Genomic DNA, 21844 nt, shown 5'->3' on the forward strand with positions numbered 1-21844 from the left:
CAGTTATCTCATTTTTTCCGCGTTCCCTGACATCCATAGGAAGTACTAAATCTAGAAATAAATCCTCTGCCTTACTATGCTAGCGATGAAAGTGATAAGACTGTGGTGGATTTGCTTCCGAATTTAGCACTTCTTTTCCATTACCACTACACCTGTGTGAAATGTTATTTTACGCTTGCACAATTTGCGTAACTGGTGTCATTACTTGCTATGAAAACTATACAAAATGTCGGAATTAAGCCTGTGTGAAATATTGTATAGTTTGTGGCTACAGAGGAAATACTCAACAAAAAACATTCACTCAAGATACCTCAAAGTTCATTTCAGATGATGTTTGTGCAATTTCACATAATGTTCCTCTCATTTGACATCCTTTTGAGAAAACAATTACACGATTTCGATTTTGCACGCCTCTCACCCCCAAATTTAAATTCTGCCTCAGCTGGAAGCATCAACTATTTCAGCTTTTATTAACGTAATGTTCTACAACTGAATAATAAACAGCTGGTGTACTTCGCATATCTACCCATAGGTACACTTGTGACCTTCTAATGTGATTACCAGGGTCGATGTTCCTTTCGTCCTCTGCATCACTCTCCTCTCTGTCCTCAAAATCACATCCGTGTGGTGGTACCACATCACTCATCGCACTGCTGCCCACCATGGAGTTACTTTGACTCATGTCAAAAAGACTGGCAAGAGATTTGCAGAGTTTTTTCTTCTTTCTTCTAAAAATTCTGAGAAGACATAGGGATGCATTAATGCAGGATTCTGACACTTTGTTTAATTAATTGAACCTAATTATAGCATTGGGTTAACAAGTATTCATCTCCCTCTGTGCAAACATTGGGAGTTGAAATAGTGTAGCACAGACTGTAGTAGTAGAGTAAGCTTTATTTCATTTTTTAGGAGAATCATAAAAGCACACAATAGCAGACGGGGAAGTCTATCAAATCTGAAATATACTCCATGCCCACTTCCTCATGCAGAATCTCAGAAGCAGTGCTAGCTGGTACTTTGAGCAAGATTTTCAAAAAGGAATTTTCAACCACCTGAAGCTGGGATGCAGGAACTTGGCCCCAAATTCCGTAACCATAACATGCCAATGGCACACACGTGGCCCTAAAGACATTAGTTACAGCCTCCACGTTAGTATTTGTATTTTATAAAGCCCAAGGGACATCACAGCACTAGGATAGTTGAAAAAACAGTTTAGAGTGAAATTTGGTACATGCTAAGTACATCGGGCTTAAAGCCAAAATGGGTAGCTTCGTTAGTGTGGCCCAAACTTTTGGCCGTGAGGCCAACCTTACTGACCGCTGCTTTGAATCTGGAAGAAATGTTCTTTAATTACTCACCATGTATAAGTCTCACACCATGTAAATATAATTTTCAATAAAAAATTACTGAAATCAAAAAGAAGGGGTTGCCAGGAATGTGAGGAATCACAAAGTATCCCCAGATAAGAAAGAAGCACAGACTGTGCTACTAGTTGGTTGCATGTGATCTCCGCTTGTGGGGCTGTTTCCATAAAATTAAAGAAATTATTGCAACCATTTCCAATTAGGCCAGTACACATTTGTTAATGGTTAATGTTGCATGCGCATGCATAAAATACTAATGAGCACTTACTATACCGAAGTGTACGTAAAAACAGGATACACGTGTGCACCTACAGGAACGTATGTGCAAAAAATACACAACTCCATGGAAGTAAATTTTGGGAAGATATCCTTAAACTGTGGAATCCTGTTTAATTACACATATCTTGTTCGCTATAGATGCGCTATAGTTGTGTTTGGATCTACTTAAGCAAAAGAAATCACTGAAAAAACAAAGGTTAAAGTGACGTTATAGTTAGGTGTTGGAATGAGAATGTTAAATAAAAAGCACCAAAATACACCAGTTATAGTTTAGTCAAAATACTACAACTTTCGCCCCTATCAGGCAATGCTTATGACCTCATTTATTATATATTTATTATAGCTGAAATTGGACTATCTATGGGACACTAAAGATGTGACCTGCTTCCCTACGAAGGCAAAGCTGAAAGAACTATATTGGGAAATGGTGTATCTTACAATGTTTAGTGATGGTACAAGTACAAGCCTAACATCTCGCTTCTTAGATATAAAAATGTACCCCTCATGCGAATCCTTTTGGGATGTCATCGAAAAACCATATGATAGAAAACTTTATTTTCAATTTCGCATAGGTACACTCCCGGTGAATGCCTTCAAGAAGCATTGGTCCCCAGCATGGGATGAACACTGTCACCATTGTAATGAACAAACTGAGCACATCTCCCATTTCTTGTTCTGCTGCCCATTGTATTCGTCCCCCAGACGTAAATGGTTAAAACCTGTGTGCTCAAATATGGGAACCCGTAGCCAATCTGAAGCTCTTAGGATACTTGAAACAGATTGTTCCACAGTGCTCGTGGTTGGGGTAGCAAAATTTCTGGCTTGGTCATGGTTAATTCGTACCCGATCGCTAATGGCAATCGCATCCCAATGAAATTATGTACATTATCAATTCTGCACTTTGCCATATGAAATATTGTATTCTAATTTTTTTGAAAAATTTACTTTTTAAGAAGTGTGATAATTTAGTGTATTTTTATCATGTATTTATTCGACAATTCGTGTTTAATATGTATTTTTAGAAAGTATTTTTATGTGTAGTATTTATTGTATTAGGGCTAGGTGAATGCTTTTATGACAAATGTCGAATAAAGCTTTAAAACGGCAACGGCATTTATTATGTCACTTATGACATGTTAAACTAAAAAAAAAGTAAGAGTGTTACTAGAATCTGTTAGTAGGACATAATTTTGTCAGGATTAGGACAAGGAAGGCGGATGATAGGTAATGTTTTTTTTCGTGGTTTGCCCAATCTGACAGTGCAGGACCCTAAAGGCCCCTTTGGAAATTTGAAGTCAATTAATGAGACGAGACAAGGATTGAAGTTCCTATGACTAGAGTCCACGATCTGCTCCTATGAATCTTGTTTAGGTAGAATCGATAACGGTGTGATTATGGAAGGTTTTTATTTACTGTACCTTACTAGACGCTCTTTGTAAGTGACAATTGTCTTAGTTGGTGAAAGGGTTAAATTGCCTTCCTCACTGCTGAGGATACTGTCTTCATCCAAAACATAGTAGCCATTGGTGAGGAGTCGTGGGCTATGACGACATGTCAAGTAAAATCTCGACAGGGTACTTATTGCAGAATCACCGCAAAATGAGCAATTGCGAAACCAGTCACCAGCATCACTGTCACTAGGAAATGAGAAAAAAAGCATTGTTTTGTGGCAAATTCAATACCAATACATTTCCTCTACTAAACAGTTTCTCCAATAAGCTTAAAACAATCATATCACTCTCTCTGAAATGATGGCTGTACTTTTATAGAGTGAGACACCTGTCAGTTGAGCATGTATCACAAACCACACATATTTTATATGTACATTTCTTGTAGTGTCTCTAGGTAGTATAAAGAAAAAACACGTTTGACATATATTAATGCCTATATTTAACCATTATGGTAAAATGGAGTAACAACATGTTTTGAAAAAACAAATAAGTTTTTCTGACATATAAATTTGGACATAGAATTATATGTTTGGTAATAATTTCTCTTGGTAAATAAATCACTTAGACAATTCACTAATTTAACTGTGCATCATGAGATTACACCACATTAGCATTGAAATGATTTTAACAACTAATTCAAATCCTTCAGGCATAGGCCTTCATTACGAGTTGCATGGTACTAGCGGGGTGCAAACTACGCACACAAAATTAACGTTACCATATAGTAAAACACCACCAGGGTCTGTTATTTCAAATCAACTTCAGTTCTTTAAGTATGAATAGTATTCTTAACATGCATGTGACTTTGTCTGATTAGCAGCTCGTTTGAAATTGAACACTGAAATACAAGGATTGGTGATATTTCCTCCCTTTTATTACTGTTATTTATATTTTCCACAGCGGCCCCTGGAGAAAGGACAGAGGTCCCGAAATGCATTGGCCAAAAACATGTACGTACAATAACAGAAATGTCTGCAATAGACATCATTATTTTGTCACCTAGGCCATTCGTTCTTTGAAATGTATTTATGTTTATCTTAGAACACATCAGTGTAAAATGTCTTGATGAATGATTATTCACAGTGACATACTTTACCTGAACTGTCACATTAAAAATGGAATTAGAAGATTAAGGTGGTGAAATAAATCCTTTGATAGATTCCAGGTTACAAGTGACAAGCATCAATAGAAGCATTGAATACACCACCAGTGCCATGCGATTACCAGATAATCCCCCAGAGTGCTGGTCTAAGTGAGCTATGGGGAAGGTGCTGGGTGGGGCTGGATGGCAGGTTCCAAACAAATGCTGTTGCAGCTAAAGTCTAATGGAATTTTACCACCTGGAAATACTGGCTGGTACAATCAGGTCTTGTGTTCCTTCACCCAGGAAAACCAGGTAAAGGAACACTGGGCTAGTTTTGATCAGGTGGTGCGATGTTATGCTTCTAAATACTGCTCCGGTTGACTCATAATGAGGGCCATAGTACACTCCAATGCAAGTGATGAAATGATTGCACATTGTGTTTAGGGGTAATATTAACCTCTTTACTGTTCTACATTCTACAACCGTATGCTCATGCTCTATCTCTCTCTCCATATAATCTTTGTCTTCATCATTCTTTAATATCTTGGCTTGTAGCTCCATTTAAACTGTGAAAATCTCCGCATATCTATATCAAATAAAATTCAGAGAAAAACCCAGGGCCCGATTCACAGAATGAATTTAAGACTCAGTCCTAAACTTACTACTATTTTGGTATTCACAGAATGCACTTCTACTTTTGGCATTCAAAGAATGAATTTAAGACTCAATCCTAAACTTACTACTATTTTGGTATTCACAGAAGGAACTTACTACTTTTGGTATTCACAGAAGTTAGGATTTTGTCTTAAGTTTGTCTTAAAACAAACTTAAGACAGACTTAAGTTAGGATTTTGTCTTATTAAGTCTGTCTTAAGTCTGTCTTAAGTTTGTCTTAAGACAAACTTAAGACAAAATCCTAACTTCTGTGAATACCAAAAGTAGTAAGTTTATTCTGTGAATGCCAAAAGTAGTAAGTGCATTCTGTGAATACCAAAATAGTGGTAAGTTTAGGATTGAGTCTTAAGTTAATTCTGTGAATCGGGACCACAGAGATTAAAGTGACATTATAGTTAGGTGTTGAACTGAGATATGAACTAACGTTCCAAAAACTGGAAACCCCCAGAAAATTGCCAGTTATAGTTTAATGAACTACCTTTAACTTGCGTTCCTGCCAAGCACTGCTTATGACCTCACATATTACATCACTTGTGATATGTTAAATGACATAAATTATGACATCACTCATGAGATAAGCAATAATGATGGGATCATCCAGCATTATAGTGTCTTGTAGGGTTTCTCTACTTGAAGTAATTGAGCATGCTACACCTGTGGCTTAATTTCTATCTCCATTCAAGTGAAAATGGATATAACGTTTGATTACATGTTGAACACATAGCATAACTGTCAAGTCTCACGCCTTTGGTGACTCCTACCCACAAAATACCTCCATAGACTTCACTGGTACATCACCCCTTTTTACAATTCAAACAACCTCCACCAACCCGATTCCCTGCCCTGTGTCCATTCCACTGCACGTGGAGAGCCCCCACTGCACACAACATACAACCTGTACAGTGGCAGTTGGTAGCAGTGTCTGATCTATGACCAGACCATTGTAAAAACAATGCAGGCATTTTTGGTACATTGGTACCGCAGTACACAGTGCATACTGTGTTATCATTTTTTTGTGTACCCTTTCTTTTACTGGCTATAGATATACCCAGGGTCTGTATTTTTAATGTCACAAGTGGACTGCAGCCCTCATTTGCCACCCACTTCAGTGACAATGGAAACATGACTGGAAACAGCTATAGAATTAATTATTTGACCTTTTAAAATATTTATACCAAATACAATTTATTGATGAAGTCAGATTTGTAATACATATTTTAGAGCAGGTACTGTAAAAAAATTACCTTCTGCCTGGTTAAAGCGTCTAACTGTCACCTGGCAGATAATGGCCCCCATGTGGTGAGGTAGTAATTTCTCCAAAGAGTAAACATTCAACTGATCTAAATGGGCATTAACTGACATTAAAGTGTCAAGTCCTGCTTAAATGTCACATCCTGCTTGCCAGGTCTGCTATGATTTTTCATATGACCTTTGGTGTGCACTTCAAGAGAGCCATAGTAGTACTACTAAATGTACTACAACATGTAGTTTGTGAATAGGCCCCAATGAGTATGGATAGGAAAAGGGAGTTAACATATACTGGCATTAGAACTATGTTTAGTTTATTGATAGATCAAATTACGGCCCCATTAATTTGGGTATTAAATGCTGTCTGGACCTTGCCTATTTTGGGTAGACTAGATAGTTTTCTGAATTGAAGAATTTATAGAAAAAAAATAACGTTGAAGACATTTGATTGGACAATGGACAATGCATAATTACTAGCTAGACATTATATGAAGGGGGCATATGTTCAGAACTGGTAAATTTCAGATCTACTGGTATGTGATCTAGTAGGTTCTTTCATAAATCAATGCATTTACTCCTCTAATCTGAAAAGGCACAATATTGACGTCTCTTTTCCTTACAACATTCATCCATTTCAATGGAAGATGAAGTAGTCACTGGTAGTCACGTTCTAATATTGATATTTTAACTATTTCAAGCTGTCTCTTGGCCTTATTTGTTAATCCACTGATGTTCCAGCTAAGTAAGTCATTTTATATCTACTCATTTCTCTTTTTATAAGCGCCACTTTATTTCAAGGCATCTACCATTCTCAGTACAACAAGTTGTGTGCCAAGAGGTTCTCCAACTCTTCCCTTTTCACAAGGGCACAATCACGGGTGATCATTTATGCTGGACAAGCCCTCAAAATATTTAAAAGATAATATAAGAATCTCTCTCATTCTGATACTTCGTTACATCACTTCCATCCTGATGGAACTCCATTGGCTCCCTTGCCAGCCTGTACCATCTTCAAAATCAGCTCCATCATTTACAAAGCGATTATGACCAGCACCCCCGCTTATCTTAAAAACAAGCTCAGCATCTCAAGGGGCTCTCACCACACCAACAGCCATGCCACTATCAGACTGGAGAAGTAAACAAAAAAACCAAAAAGAAACAGACCTTTTTCATTGATGCATGTAGCATCAGGAAGAACATCCATGTAGCCATAAGAATTGCCCCAACACTTCTCCAATTTAGGAAACTGTTCAAAATGGACCTCTTTAAAGAGCACTCAATTAAAATGCATTACCTCAATTATAGAATAACCCTTTATGGGGCATGTTACAATCTATCTTCTGGTTGGCAGAAGCTTCCCGCTTAAATATTAGTTCTAAAATCTCTACCTGACTTGTTTCTGGAATATTTTTGCTCCTTGATTCAGATATTTTAAAATTAGGCCAGTGGGGCAGGAATTCAGGAGGTACACCTCCTTAATGTATACACAGTGTGGTGCCAATATGTGCTGAGCCCACCACAAGAACGCAGGATCAAGTGTAGGGCTTGATTAGCTAATTTAAATATTGCTGGAACAACTTACCTTGTGGAAGACCCATCCAATTGATTATTTCTATACCAACCTTATCGGCTGACATAATTTTATCCCAAGGAAATGGAGACTAGGTCTACCTTTCAATTTTTCCCCTCAAATGCTCATCACAGAAAGAATAAGCATCCCTCCTCTCCCCAATGGGTACAGACAGAGCCCGGAGGACCCTCAGACTCAATGTTATAGCCTCAGAAGATTCTTGTGGTCCTATTCATTTCCTTTGTGTTATTGCAGCCATGAGAACATCACTCTTTCCCTACCAGCAAGCCTATTACCGCTACAACCGGCTAGTCAATCAATCAATCAATCAATCAATCAAAGCATTTATATAGTGCACTACTCACCCAGAGGGTCTCAAGGCGCTAGGGGAGGGGGGTCCGCTACTGCTCGAACAGCCAGGTCTTGAGTTGCTTCCTGAAGGCGAGGTGGTCCTGGGTCAGGCGGAGGTGGGTCGGGAGGGAGTTCCATGTCTTGGCGGCGAGGTAGGAGAAGGACCGTGGCCGGTCGATCTAAGCTGGCGTTTGGGAGCGTAGAAGTTGAGGCGGCTGTTGAGGTATCCTGGGCCTTGATTGTGTAGGGCTTTGTGTGCGTGGGTGAGGAGTCGGAAGGTGATTCTCTTGTTGACCGGGAGCCAGTGCAGGTCTCTCAGGTGTCCGGAGATGTGGCTGCGACGGGGGATGTTCAGGATGAGTCGTGCTGAGGCGTTCTGGATCCGCTGGAGTCTCTTCTGGAGTTTGGCGGTGGTTCCGGCGTAGAGGGAGTTGCCGTAGTCCAAACGGCTGGTGACGAGGGCCTGGGTGACCGTCTTCCTGGTCTCGGTGGGGATCCACCGGAGGATCTTACGTAGCATGCGCAAGATGTTGAAGCACGACGAGGAGACGGCGTTGACTTGTCTGGTCATGGAGAGGGAGGAGTCCAGGATGAAGCCCAGGTTGCGTGCGTGGTCTGTTGGTTTGGGTGCGCTGCCTAGGGCGGGGGGCCAACAAGAGTCGTCCCAGGCGGAGGGTGAGGATCCCAGGATGAGGACTTCCGTCTTGTCCGAGTTCAGTTTCAGGCGGCTGTTCTTCATCCATTCGGCTACCTCTTTCATCCCTTCGTGAAGGTTGGCTCTGGCGGTGGCGTGGTCGTTGGTGAGGGAGAGAATCAGCTGGGTGTCGTCGGCGTGGGAGATGATGTTGAGGTTGTGCTGGCGTGCGATGTCTGCAAGGGGGCTCATGTAGACGTTGAAGAGGGTTGGACTGAGCGAGGAGCCTTGAGGAACGCCGCAGATGAATTCGGTGGCTTCAGATCTGAACTGGGGGAGGTGGACTCTCTGTGTCCTTCCGGCGAGGAAGGAGATGATCCACTCCAGTGCCTTCTCCTGGATTCCGACGTTGCTGAGTCGCTGCACTAGTGTAGGGTGGCAGACAGTGTCGAAGGCCGCGGAGAGGTCTAGGAGGATGAGGGCTGCTGTTTCTCCGTTGTCAAGCAGTGCTCGGATGTCATCGGTGGCTGCGATCAGGGCGGTCTCGGTGCTGTGGTTGGCCCGGAAGCCAGACTGCGAGAGGTCGAGGGATCCGTTGGTCTCGAGGAAGGTGGCCAGCTGCTTGTTGACGGTCTTCTCGATGACTTTTGCAGGAAACGGGAGCAGCGAGATTGGGCGGTAGTTCTTGAGGTCGGTGGGGTCGGCTGATGGCTTTTTTAGTAGAGCACTGAGTTCGGCGTGCTTCCAGCTCTCCGGGAAGGTAGCGGTGTCGAAGGAGGTGTTGATGATGTCCCGCAGGTGGGGTGCAATGACAGCGTCGGCCTTGTTGAAGACGTGGTGAGGGCAGGGGTCGGTAGGAGATCCGGAGTGGATGGAGTTCATCGTGCGGACGGTGTCTTCGGTGCTGATCGGGGTCCAGGCGCAGAGGGTGGTGGTGGGGGGCGGTGGTTCGGTCGTGGCGTGCGTCGGTTGAGTGCTGAAACTGTTGTGTATGTCCGCGATCTTGTTGTGGAAGTAGGAGGCGAGGGAGTTGCAGAGGTCTTGCGAAGGGGTGATGTTATTGGTTCCGGCGTTGGGGTTGGAGAGCTCTTTAACGATGTTGAAGAGTTCCTTGCTGTTGTGTGCGTTGTTGTCCAGTGGTTCCCTGAATGCGGTTTTCTTTGTGGCGTGGATGAGTTGGTGGTGCTTTCGGGTGGCGAGGTTGAGGGCAGTCATGTTGTCCGGTGTTGGGTCTCTGTGCCAGGTTCTCTCGAGGGCTCGGCAGTTCTTCTTGGAGCTCTTGAGTTCGTCGGTGAACCATGGGGCTTTCTTGCTACCGGTCTGCTAGGCGGGGTCTTCAGAGGGGCGAGGTTGTCTGCGAAGTTGCTGATCCACTTCACGAGGTTGGTGGCCGCCTGGCTTGGGTTTGTTGCGCTGGTGGGAGGGTTCATGCTCAGGAGGTCGCGAGCTGGTCGGCTGTGATCTTGTTCCAGCTTCTGCGTGCAACCTGTTGCTGGTGGTGGTGGATCGTGGTCCTTCTGAAGCTGAAGTGGACGCAGCTGTGGTCCGTCCAATGGAGTCCGGTGGCGTGGCTGAAGGCGATGTCCTTGCTGGATGAGAAGACGGGGTCGAGTGTGTGTCCGGCGTAGTGGGTGGGGGTGGTGACCAGCTGCTTGAGTCCCAGGTTTGCGAGGTTGTCCAGCAGGGTGGTGGTGTTGCGGTGGTTGTTGTTCTCCAGGTGGAAGTTGAGGTCCCCGAGGAGGATGTAGTCAGTGGAGAGGAGGGCGTGCGGGCTGATGAAGTCGGCGATGTCTTCGCTGAATGTGTGCGTGGTCCCGGGGGTCTGTAGATGAGGGTGCCTCTGAGGGTGGTCTTGGGGTTGATGTGGACCTGGAAGTGCAGGTGCTTGGCGGGTGCGAGGGTGTCGTCGGTGTTGGTCGTGATGCGGATGGTGTTCCTGTGGATGATGGCGATGCCTCCTCCGGTCTGGTTGATGTGGTCCCTTCGGATGATCTTGTAGCCGTCTGGGATGGCGATGGCGATGTCGGGCGCTGAAGAGGCGTTCATCCAGGTTTCCGTGAGGAAGGCGACGTCTGGTGAAGTTGTGTCGAGCAGGTTCCAGAGCTCGATGGTGTGTCTGTGGACGGAGCGGGTGTTGAGCAGGATGCATTTCAGGTGGCTGCTGCTGTTGCTCGTCTTGGTCTTGGTTGGTGCAGGAGTAGTGCAGGTCCGGAAGCAGGTGAACTTGCAGGAGTTGCAGCAGAAGGGTCCGTGGGTGCGTCTCGGGGTGGCTCGGTCGCATCCTGGTGACCAGCATCGGACTAAAAGAACAAACAATATCTAGAAATGAAGGTTTCCTTGAACACAAAAGAACCTCTGGGCTCTCAGCAGTCTGGTTTTCACCCTGAGCACAAGATCTGAGACAGCAGTGATAACAGGCTGGAATGATCTCATGGTTCCGCCCTTTAAGGCATACATTTGCCTTCTGAGCTCTCATTGCACTGGAACCTTCAGCACCTATCAACACTGTGCTCTAAATATAACTTTGACCCTCCTAAAAACACTGGGTTAATGCCTAACCCTTCCTTGTTGTAAATCTTTCTTTGACCCCGCATGAAAACAAAGGGGTCATGCCTATCTCTTCCTTGTAGAAAATGTATCTTTGACCCCCCCTTCCTGAAAGCGAAAGGCTTGTAACTTTCTCTTCCTTGTTCTCACTCTGTCTTTGACCCCTCCTAAAACTCCAAAATATGCCTTTATCCACATAGTCTTACGTGAAAGTCACCAAATCTGAGTGTCAGCGGCTCGCTCTGAGAGCTCCAGGGAGCTCACATGGAGCATGGATTTGGTAGACGGTGGCTCACAAATAGTTTGCTGAAGACAAGTTCCTACAATGCAAAGTTCTTGCTGTTAGGGCGTTGCCATCTAATTCTACTACAAGAGCCATGAGTCTGCCCACTTATCATGTTCGAATTTCTTATTAAGTTTGTAGATAAAGTACAAATTATTGGATGTATCTTTACTGCAGATCTTATTTTCTGCAAAAAAAAATTGCAAATTGGTCGGGGACTGATGACTTAAACTATGTCAGCTCAACAGTGTACTCCCATTTTTACCTACGACCCTCATAGGGCAACTTGTGTAAACTCTCAGTTGGATTCTGGTAATACGATAAAGGGAGGTCGCCCCGGGTAGCAGCGATAGAATGTACCTGCAGGGGCAATATTTGATCTCCGATGGTGGGACCTGTGCCCACACCTTTAGCAATCTCTTCAGTGGTTGCCAACGAGCAACAGGGAATGTTTTATGATTCTGCCTCTGGTGTACAAAAGCTTTCTAGGGCTCGGGCCTCAACATCTGGTAAAATATTTAATTAGGTATCCGCCAAACTGATCCTTGCACTGGAATTACCAGGCAGTTTACTGCATGTTTTTCCCAAATTCCAGGACTTTTTCCTCTCATTTATTCCTTCTGCAGGGGTGGAGGCGTTATTACCGGGTGCATTAAACCATGCAACCATGCAGTGATGGTATTTTCACATGGAACATGTGCATACACTGCTCTACACGTCTCATAATCTTCCTCTAAGTGTAAAACAGCAGGAGACTAATGACGTACAGTTCTTCGCCCAAAGACATGGAATGTACTTCCATTTTACATCTATAAGTAACCATCTCTACTGGCTTACAGATCAACTGTGAAACTATACCTGCTGTGTCAGGATTCTAACTGCTTCTTCCCCTGTTGGAGGCGTAGGGAAGCCCCACCAGTTACAGCGGGGGTGATAGGCTTAAAGTTTTATTTTTGCTTTTTGTGCCCAGTTATTTATGAGGAAGCCCGTAAGTAACGTCACAAGAACACCACACTAGAGATCAGAGGGGGGTCGAGAGGAAGCTATGGGACAACAAGGAAGAGAAATGACAAATGGGAAGAACGGAGAGAAAGAGGGGATAGGGGAACTAGAGAGAGGGGTAACAAAAAGTGTGGCATGAGTAAAAAAAAAGCAGACAAGAAATTAAAATGGAAAGGTAGAAAAATTAGAGAAACCGAGTTTTTATGAGAAGGAACCCAACGCTCAGCACCAACACCTCCTGCGGAAAACTTGCAAAGGTGGTCGGACTTCCTTGCTTACTCACTCGGTGCCCCTCAGGTATGATCAAAGTCGGAGTATTTTAATGTTCTGGCTACTCACTTTGTAGATGCCCAGATGTCATTTGGTCAATGGTGTGTGCAATATAATCAAACAAGCATTTGCAATGCAATAGGTTTTGCACTTACACGAGTTTAAGCTATTGGCATTGTGAATGACAATGCCTTTTATTTATGTGTTAAAAACCAAAACATAAATGAAAGGCATAGTCATTTACAATGCCAATAGCTCAAACTTGTGTAAATGTGAGACCTATTGCGTTGCAAATGCTTGTTTGCATGAAAATCCTCATGTTTTTAGACTGATGCTGCTGATTTTTCGTCTCTGAAGTGCACTGATCCCTGCCAAACAGACCTCAGCGCGAGTGCTCTGACCCTTAAAAGGTGTTTGCCTGATTGCTTCCCCCAAAGTTGGCATTAGCTCACTTGCTTTTAAGTGCATAGGATGTGGTATCAGGGGTATCCATGGCCTGTAAGTTAAAGCGTCTCTTGTGGCCAGCAGCACTTATTGTGCCATCACGGCTTGAAGATGGCTCCATGACATCTACTGAGGTTTGTTGACTGAAGTGTCACGAGGCCAGTGAGAGATGGATCTTTCTAGCGATTTGCATTATTTTATCTTTTTTTGGCGTATTGTTAAGTTCAAATATGCTTATAATTGAAGCATCCCTTTTACATCATAAAATGAGCCTGTGGTATTGTGGCCGATGTAACTCCAGATTCACACACAGGAGCTCAAACAATAGAACGTTGAATCCCAATGCAAAACATGAAGTAACCCTTCTATTTAACTGCTGCTTTAATTGCTGCATGATGATTGGCATGCTTATTTTCAATTGCACCTTTTCTTAGCCTGAACTGTAGTGTGGCTTTTCCTAATCATATTCCTGTGACCTGCCCGCTGCCCCCGATTCCACCCGTCATGATTCAAACATGCAAAGGGCTCCAAAGTGGGCACATTGTGGAAGAAACCATTAGTATATACAATATGCCCCCTTGGCGCCCCTCCTTAATGCGATTCAGAATGGAGTGCAAAACCTATTTTGTGCGTCCGAATTGCAAAATGGTATTAGGAAATAGAAAAAAAAGCCATTTTGCTGTCGTAAAGCTTGTGAATGTGAAAATCACAGGGTTTGCGATGGCAAAATGGCTTTCTGCAACTGGCCCAATATTCCATTGCGTGGTGTTCATACAAAGAGCTGTGCATTCAGTGAGTTGTCCAATCCAATCCTAAAAATTCTTTATTTCGGCCATTTAGACCATAAAAGATACATATAAAAACATACATCATAAAACATCCACATTACATTAAAACATTATATAAAAACATTACTTTGAAAGGGGGAAAAGGGAAAAAAGAATCAGTTCCCTTTGGCAATCAGGAGGCGGATTGACATTACAGTTATATCAGAGTTCCGTCCTTTAATAGTCAGGCTTTTAATAGTTTTCTCCTGATGTGCCACATCGCCATTAAGAATTTAGCAACTGCAAATACTAAATGAGGGGAAGTATTTGTTTTCAATATTCTGTATGAAATCGCAAGGCTCCTTACGCCCAAATTCCTACATAGAGGCACTAGCCAATATTTCCTTGGTCTATTGTAGGCTGGGCAAACGAACAGGACATGAATTTCCTCCTCATCATAGTTGCTACACCCAGGGCAAGTTTTATCATCCCCCTTTGCCCATTTACATGTAAAAGAATTGATGGGCAGTGTACCTAGCCTCCATTGGATGAACAGTTTTCTTGCCAATATCGGGAAAATGATATCCATAAAACTTTCAAAGTGATAAGAATTCTGGGAGTCCAGGAATCGCTCAGTTAAAATCCCAATGTGGGGTGCAAACACAAGGTAAGCAAGACTTCTCTCCTTATGAATCTCCACCAGTCTTTTTCGAGAGACTTTTTGGCAGCCTAACTCAGGGGCCTCCCATAACTCATGAAGACTCAGCCGGTACAGTTCTTTCTTTACTAATGCCAGCCACGGAATTCTATCACACTGGTTCAAATTCATTACGTGGATGAGATCTTGCCTATAGTGTGCAAGCTCACTGGTGGACCAGAGCCTATGCCAAAATCTTAGTGGCTTTGATTCCAAATCCTCACCTATGGGGGGAAGACCCACATCTAATCTTAAGGGAAGCAGGGGTGTGCCACGGGGAAGGGCCAGGAGACGCCTCAAGAAGTTGTTTTCTACACTGGCCAGCGCTGTCCCTGCTTTATACCCCCATAGCTCGCTACCATATGATGCAGCCGCTTTAGCTTGTGTTTTATACATTTCTACTGCCGGGGTGATAGGTTTAAAAGTAGAAGTGTTCGCGACCTTCAAAATTGCCCCTGACAATTGGGACAGCTTTATCCGAGATCTTTCTATTTGTGGTTCCCAGGATAAATTCTCATGTAGGGTTACCCCCAAATACTGAAATGTTCTTACCCTCTCCAGTCTCACTGAGCTCAATAATGGATTAGGTCTAGTCTTGGGTGAGGGGTTAAATATCATGAACTTAGTCTTCCCTGTATTGATCTCTAGACCATATTGTCTACAGAAAAGACCAAATCCATCCAGGATCCGTTGAATCCCCATCGGGGATTAGGAAAGCAGGAGGGTATCATCAGCAAACATGATGGTCGGCACCCTCCTGCCTGCCACAACTGGAGCGTCATTGTCCCTCACATTACCAAGGTAGGATATAACATTATTAACATAAAGGCAAAACAGGGTTGGCGCCAGGACGCAACCCTGCCTTACCCCCCTAAAGACTGGGAACCTTTTTGACAATGCTCCGTCCCTCCCGCACCTGACCTGAGCAAAATTACTATCATGGAGCCTAATTATGGCCCGTAGAAGGTGGATAGGGACACCCAGCTCTTTTAAAACCTCCCAGAGTTTCATTCGAGGGACCAAATCGAATGCTGACCTCAGGTCCACGAACACCATATACAGCCTCCCCTCCTCGATCCTCACAGTTTTCCAGTAGAGGAGAACGAGGCGGAAAATCTGGTCCATGGTGGACGTGTTTTTCCTGAAGCCAGTCTGGAGGGGGCGCAGAATTTTTTTGCCCTCCATCCAGTCTAAAAGATGGTCCAGTAGAAGGCGGGAAAAAAGTTTTTGAGGGACATCTATAAGGCTGATCGGCCTGTAGTTGGCTGGGAGAAGAGGACAGCCCTTCTTGAAGATAGGAACAATCTCCGCCCCCAGCCAAGTACAGGGGATCTCCATACCTCCCGCGATGGAATTACAGAGAATGAGGAGGTACGGGGCCCAGATCTCAGGGTGGAACCTAAAGAGGTCACCAGGCAGTCTATCGAGTCCCGGGGCTTTCCCCATCGCCAGTCTCTCTATCGCACTGACCACCTCCCCAAGGCTACATTCCAATCCGTCATCAGGATGGGATAGAATACTAGCAGCCACATCATTGGCAAATTCAAAGGTATCTTCATATAGTTTGCCAAAGTGGGCTTCCCAAACAGGAGCTGCAATGTTAGGCTCCACTGCAGCTTTGGGTTCACCTGTGCCAATGTTTATGAAGGACCAGAATCTCTTGGAGTCCCTCGTTTCTAAAGCTAGGGAGAGGTCCTGCCATCTATTCCAATCCCATTCTGACCTTGCCAGTGCCATTGTTATCCTGTATTCCCGCCTAAGCTCGGCTACCTTTCCCCTGTCTGTACCTGCTTTTATTGCTGCTATTAGTTCTGTCTTAGCCTTTTTACAGACAGAGTTATACCAGGTGGAGGTTCGGGTCTTTTGCTTGTGCTGCACTACCACCGGGTAGAGGACCTCACCTAGAGCTCCCACTAACTCTTCATGGATTTGGGCTAATGTCTTGTTGAAGTCTTGGGGTCTAGGTTGATTGATTAAGTCGTCCAAGTCCTTTAGCCCGGGGAGTGCTAGATCATAGATTTTCCTAATACTCTCGTCTGAATTTGCCAGTTTCTCCCATTTTACCCTACGCCTGTTGGAGCTGAGAACCAGCTTCCCTAAATCCTCACTGGGCTCAACGGGCTGCGATCCAGCAACGACTACAGGGTACACCATATCTAGTAGAAGTGCATTATGATCGCTGTCCGTTCTTGCAACTACTCTGAAATCCTGGACCTTGGACCACAAGCTGATGTCTACAAAAATGTAGTCCAGCCGCGATTCTTGATCCTTCCTATTGAAGGTACATAGCGAGGGGGTATCTGAAATTGTGCAACCATTACAAGCCCTTAACTCAAAATTAAGTGTCAAGGACGTAATTTGCACCGCAAGAGGAGACCAAGATTTGGGGTGGGGGGATTGACATGGTGGAACACCCCAAAAGTCATCTTCTGCAGTGAGTGCACCTTCCCTCAACCCTTCCAGAGGTTCAAAGTGACAATTAAAATCTCCACCCATCACTATCTTACAGTCTTTAGGGAGTTGGCCCAAAAAGGACGAAAGATCATCAAGTGTGGGTGATTTCATGGTTGCACCAACTGAGCGAGAGTACACGTTGATAATTGCCATCTTAAAGGCATTAGGCCACGAGTAAAACACACTGTATGTCCTGCGAGAATGTGGCTACATTCTCCGCATTACATCCAATGTGACTGGCTACCCACACCGCCAAGCCACCTGGAGGCCTCCCTTTGCCACTCCAGCTGGCTTTGATTTCAAAAATTGCATAGCCCGTTCTAGACAGGGGTTCCCTGGCTCAAGTCTCTTGAAAGAGACAAACATCACTATTACCTACTAAGGAGTCCCCGTCATCAGTATATAATTTGTTGGCAATACCCGCCACATTCCAGGACAGGACCTTCAAAGTTTCGGGTAGAGATTTAGAGCCCGGTCCCCCAGTTTTCTCGTGTACAATGACCACTGAAGGAACAGCAGACCCTTGCAGTTGTGTTGTTTCCGGGTTGAGTGGAGCAAGAGGTATGTGTTCGAGTCAGGCAGGTCAGTGGGTGTTAGTATGTGAGCAGGTGGACTACCAGGTGAAATGTTTTCTTGGCCCCGCGTCCTAAGAGGAGTTAGGTTGTCTGAATGGAATGTATCACTTCCACGAGTGGTGGTGCCAGCATTACCTCCCACGATCCCCAGCCCTGTAGAATCACTAGTGGTTGACCGAATCTGTTTACAGTGACTTGGGTTCACTTTTGTGCTATTAGTCCTCGGAGGCAACAATATATTAATGGGGGACCCCAACCGTCATTCGCAATCTTTGAGGCCTGAAAAGACTTCAAATCTGTTGGTGACTTCCAAAGGGGTAAAAGGGAGCAAATGTTCCATCCCCTTTGTTTCTGACGAGTGGTTCACCCCCCCAAAATTACTACCATAACCCCTATAAGGTACAGTGTCCCACCCAAATGCGTTCTTTGGGGCCATAGGATTGGGCATCATCGGCAAATACTGATTATTGAATTTTGTGCATGGATTATTCAATAGGGCAGGACACACAATGGGAGCCACTAGGGCTCTTGGATAGAAGTATGTAAGATCACAGGGGACGGTTGTTTTACCTACGTTCCCTGGTATGCAATTAAGGATGTGCCTGACCGCCCCTGGATCTCTAAAGTTTACCACTATAAGATCACCCTTAATGTCTTTTTCTCGGCTGCCCAACCATGGGAGTCGACGTACATGCACAATCTCCCCGTTGATGTTACCAGGGAGCGGTCTAATCTGGGTGAGCCAATGCATAGTTTTTTTTTAAACTGGACAGGGCCTTCTCTCCTATAAGCCTCAAGTGTAGGGACACCCGTGAGCACCACCACGTAGGGAACCGCTTCTCGGGGTAGTTCGACCTGGCAGCCCCTACGGTGTTCAGCTCTATTAGGGGACGCCCTCCCTCTTACCTCCCGCATGCTTCTTGCAGCAGTACTATTTCTCCCCTTCAGGATTGCGCCAGAAGCATGGGGGACAGGTTGGTGGGCAGGTTTGGAAGAATTTACCGCCTGTTGGTTACGGCTCGCTATTTTGCTAGATGCATTTGAGTCCTTGTGAGAGGCAGGAATAGAAGATGTAACTGCGACAGCAGGGGTTGGGACTAGGTTAACAGGATCTTTTGGTTGGCCCACTTTGTTGGAAATAGCCATTTCCAACTGCCCCAACCGTTGCTCTACCCCCATTAATCTTTCGAGAATTGGTAATGTATATGTCCTGAATAGGTGTTCAAGAGTGTCAAGAGAAAGGACAGACGACTGTAGATCCAGCGAACTGTCCCTAAAAGATTCTGGGACAAATGTCGGATCAGTCGGTATAGGAGGTGACGGTATTTCTTGAGGGGCCATTTGAATTTCTTCAGGTGTTAGAGTGTCCTTTGGTTTGGGTGCCGCAGCAGTGTTAGCCCCTTTGCCTTTGCCAAAGGGGCAACCCTACCTCTTTGTTGAGCACCACCCCTCCTCCGTCTTTTGTTTGGCGGCGGGCCATGTACTTTGGGCACCTCCAATTTCCTGGGTTTATTTCTAGCAGTCACTTTCGCAACTCGTGGGGTATCAGATGAGGCTTCTAGCCCTGTACTGGAGCTGCTCGGAATTAATGTGATATTAGTGGCCGTGCTGTTTGAATCAGCTAATGTGTAGGGTGTGAGGGGTGTGTCTCGGAGAAGTACTGGAATACCCTGAGTGGCTAGTGGATCCTCGTTTTCTAGGACCACGCCTATACCGGGAGTGAGGGTCTGTGGTGCTGTGGCTGGAGAGCTTCTGGCTTTAATACCTTCAATGGAGCGACATCGCTCAGCCCTCTGTTCAGCCAGTGCATTTTCCCTATCTATATCAGGGATAGGTTTTTTAAAATAATTATCTAGGGTGCCTTTACTATTATTTCCCCCTGCAGTGCTCAGTGAGTTGTGTCCATCGTTGTACTGGTGCGCCTCTGGTACAGTGATATTAAGGAGGGAAATTGTGCCATTTCCTTGGTCCTAAAAGATGGATCAATATCCCTGTTATGTAGAGACTAACTACCGACCACAAAGTCTTTAAAATCCACGTTTTAATATAAAAAGATGCGTTTCTTCATTATTTACCTTGAAAAGGAATACTCAAAAACGTTGGTGTGTAGATCCACATTAGGCGTACGTCTGACTGGAGGATCTGTGGGGAAACAAAAGAGATAACAATAAAGGAATAAACAGAACAAGCCACAGCTATACTAAGTATCATGCCTGTCAGTCACAAAGGCTGACAGAGGCGCAGTCTTCGCCTGTGGCTCCCACCGCCTGTTTAATGCACTTCTGCGTGGGACATTTTAAGGCAAAGTGTATTGATTTTTTCTATTACAGGCATATATACAAAAAGAAAACGCTTCAAAAATGCCCAAAGACACCTTTAGGCAGCATACGGTGCAGAAAACGTAGTCGTCGTACTCTCATACGGCAATTTAGTAGTGCTGCAGAAGCACAGGGGCCCTTATTTATGAGGCCTTGCGTCAGTTTTGCGCCGCCGGTGCGTCACTTTTTGTGACGCACCAGCGGCGTAAAATATGCGCCTTGTTGCGCCATATTTAAAAAGTGACGCATCTAGGTAGATGCGTCACTTTTTAAGCCCCTTAGCCACATTATACCTGCGTCAGGTATAATGTATGCAGAGAGGGCGTTCCCCCGCAAAAAAGCCTCGTAATAGTGACGCAGTGAAATCTATGAGATTTCACTGCGTCACTTTTAGGATGCTGTTGCGTCAAAATCTTGCGCCTGCCTCACAGCAGGCGTAAGACTGACGCAAGCCCTTTCACATGGGGCTTTCCCCATGTGAAAGGACGCATTGCTGGAGTTGCGTCACTTTTGTGACACACTCCAGCAATGCGTCACTTTTGCGCTTACAGATACGTCAGAAATACTGACATATCTGTAAGTCCTTGCGACATGATGTGTCACACATTAATTATGACGCATCATTGGTGTCGCAAGGAGTGCGCAGTGAAAAGTGACGCATCGCTGTTTTCACGCAGCGATGCGTCACTTTTCATAAATGAGGCCCAGGGTTCGTGCTGTAATTATGCGGGGATGAAACTGACAATGCTGCGCGTCAGGTGCACTGTCTCGTGGCAGCGGCCTTTTAATTTGCTGGCGGTATTGGTCATATTACATAAACAGTTTTGAAGCAGCAATAGTGTAATCTCTTGGCAGTAAAAGCTATAAGAGTTTTTTTTTAATGTATCGAGAACACAACTATTTTTTGAAATACAAAGGGCAACAAGCAACATACATGACATTGTTCTGTGTGTTGCGAACATCACGCACTGCTCATGATAAATGCAAATATTAACAACAACTTTAATACTGGCAAAGTTAAAACAACACGCATACCAACCCGGTTACTTGATATAGACATTACCGCCAACACACAACTGTTTTTGTGCAACCGAAGTTGGTGGTTATATGTCCAACTGTGCCTTAAAGCAGTCCTTCCCCATAAACCCCCACCGCCGCCCCAATTCTAACCCCACCCCAGCATCACCAGTAGGAGCCGCAGAAGGGTTTATAGAGGGGAAAGCAACCACAAAGGTACAGACGAGACACGCTGCATCTCCTGCGACAACAGCTCTGAGAGAGCTGCCAGGGACGGCTTTAGGCATGTACAAGCTGTGCACCTGCACAGGGCCGCCAAAGCGCAGGGGCCGCCACGCCAATATATGTCCTTATTATAATAATCCTCTGAGGATGGATACATATTTGCGTGGCGGCCCCTGGCAGGGATTTTGCGGCCTCCGGCTCTGTTCCACTTCTAAACATCCTGACCCCCCCTCTTCGGGCCCCGCCCGGCCCCCCTCTTCCGGGACCCCCTACCTACACTCCCTTCCCAGGGCCACCATGATCCTAGAGCCACCCCTGGCGCTGCCCACGCTGACACATGATCACAGGTGTCGCTGTGAGTCACACATGTATTGCACGGTTGACTGAGGAAGATATACAAGAAATTATGTCTGAATGCACCCCAACTTCAGCGCGTGACTCTCTTTCTAGAAAGTGTACACGAAAACGACAGGATGTCCATTTATTTACCTTCAGGTTTCCCCCACCTATCAACCTACCCCAGCATTGATCCCAGATCTGTACTACCGGCTGTGTTTACTGTTGCCAACAAGTAACAGTTTTACCTCTG

At 44.8% G+C, this 21844-nt stretch overlaps 1 protein-coding gene across 2 annotated transcripts in view; it reads right to left on the reverse strand.

The window, feature by feature from the left end:
- The window catches only part of TMEM71 (transmembrane protein 71), a 221822-nt gene that overhangs the window by 132908 nt on the left and 67070 nt on the right, over positions 1 to 21844 (reverse strand). For both annotated transcript variants that reach the window (XM_086966232.1, XM_086966230.1), the window contains exons 3-5: positions 19771 to 19837; positions 3062 to 3280; positions 562 to 737 (exon numbers count right to left, since the gene is read on the reverse strand). In XM_086966232.1, coding sequence (XP_086822358.1) covers positions 562 to 737; positions 3062 to 3280; positions 19771 to 19837 — 462 coding nt within the window. The remainder of the gene's footprint in view (positions 1 to 561; positions 738 to 3061; positions 3281 to 19770; positions 19838 to 21844) is intronic.

The sequence above is a fragment of the Lissotriton vulgaris genome, chromosome 4_1, assembly GCF_964263255.1.
Source record: "Lissotriton vulgaris chromosome 4_1, aLisVul1.2, whole genome shotgun sequence".
Classification (NCBI taxonomy): domain Eukaryota; kingdom Metazoa; phylum Chordata; class Amphibia; order Caudata; family Salamandridae; genus Lissotriton; species Lissotriton vulgaris.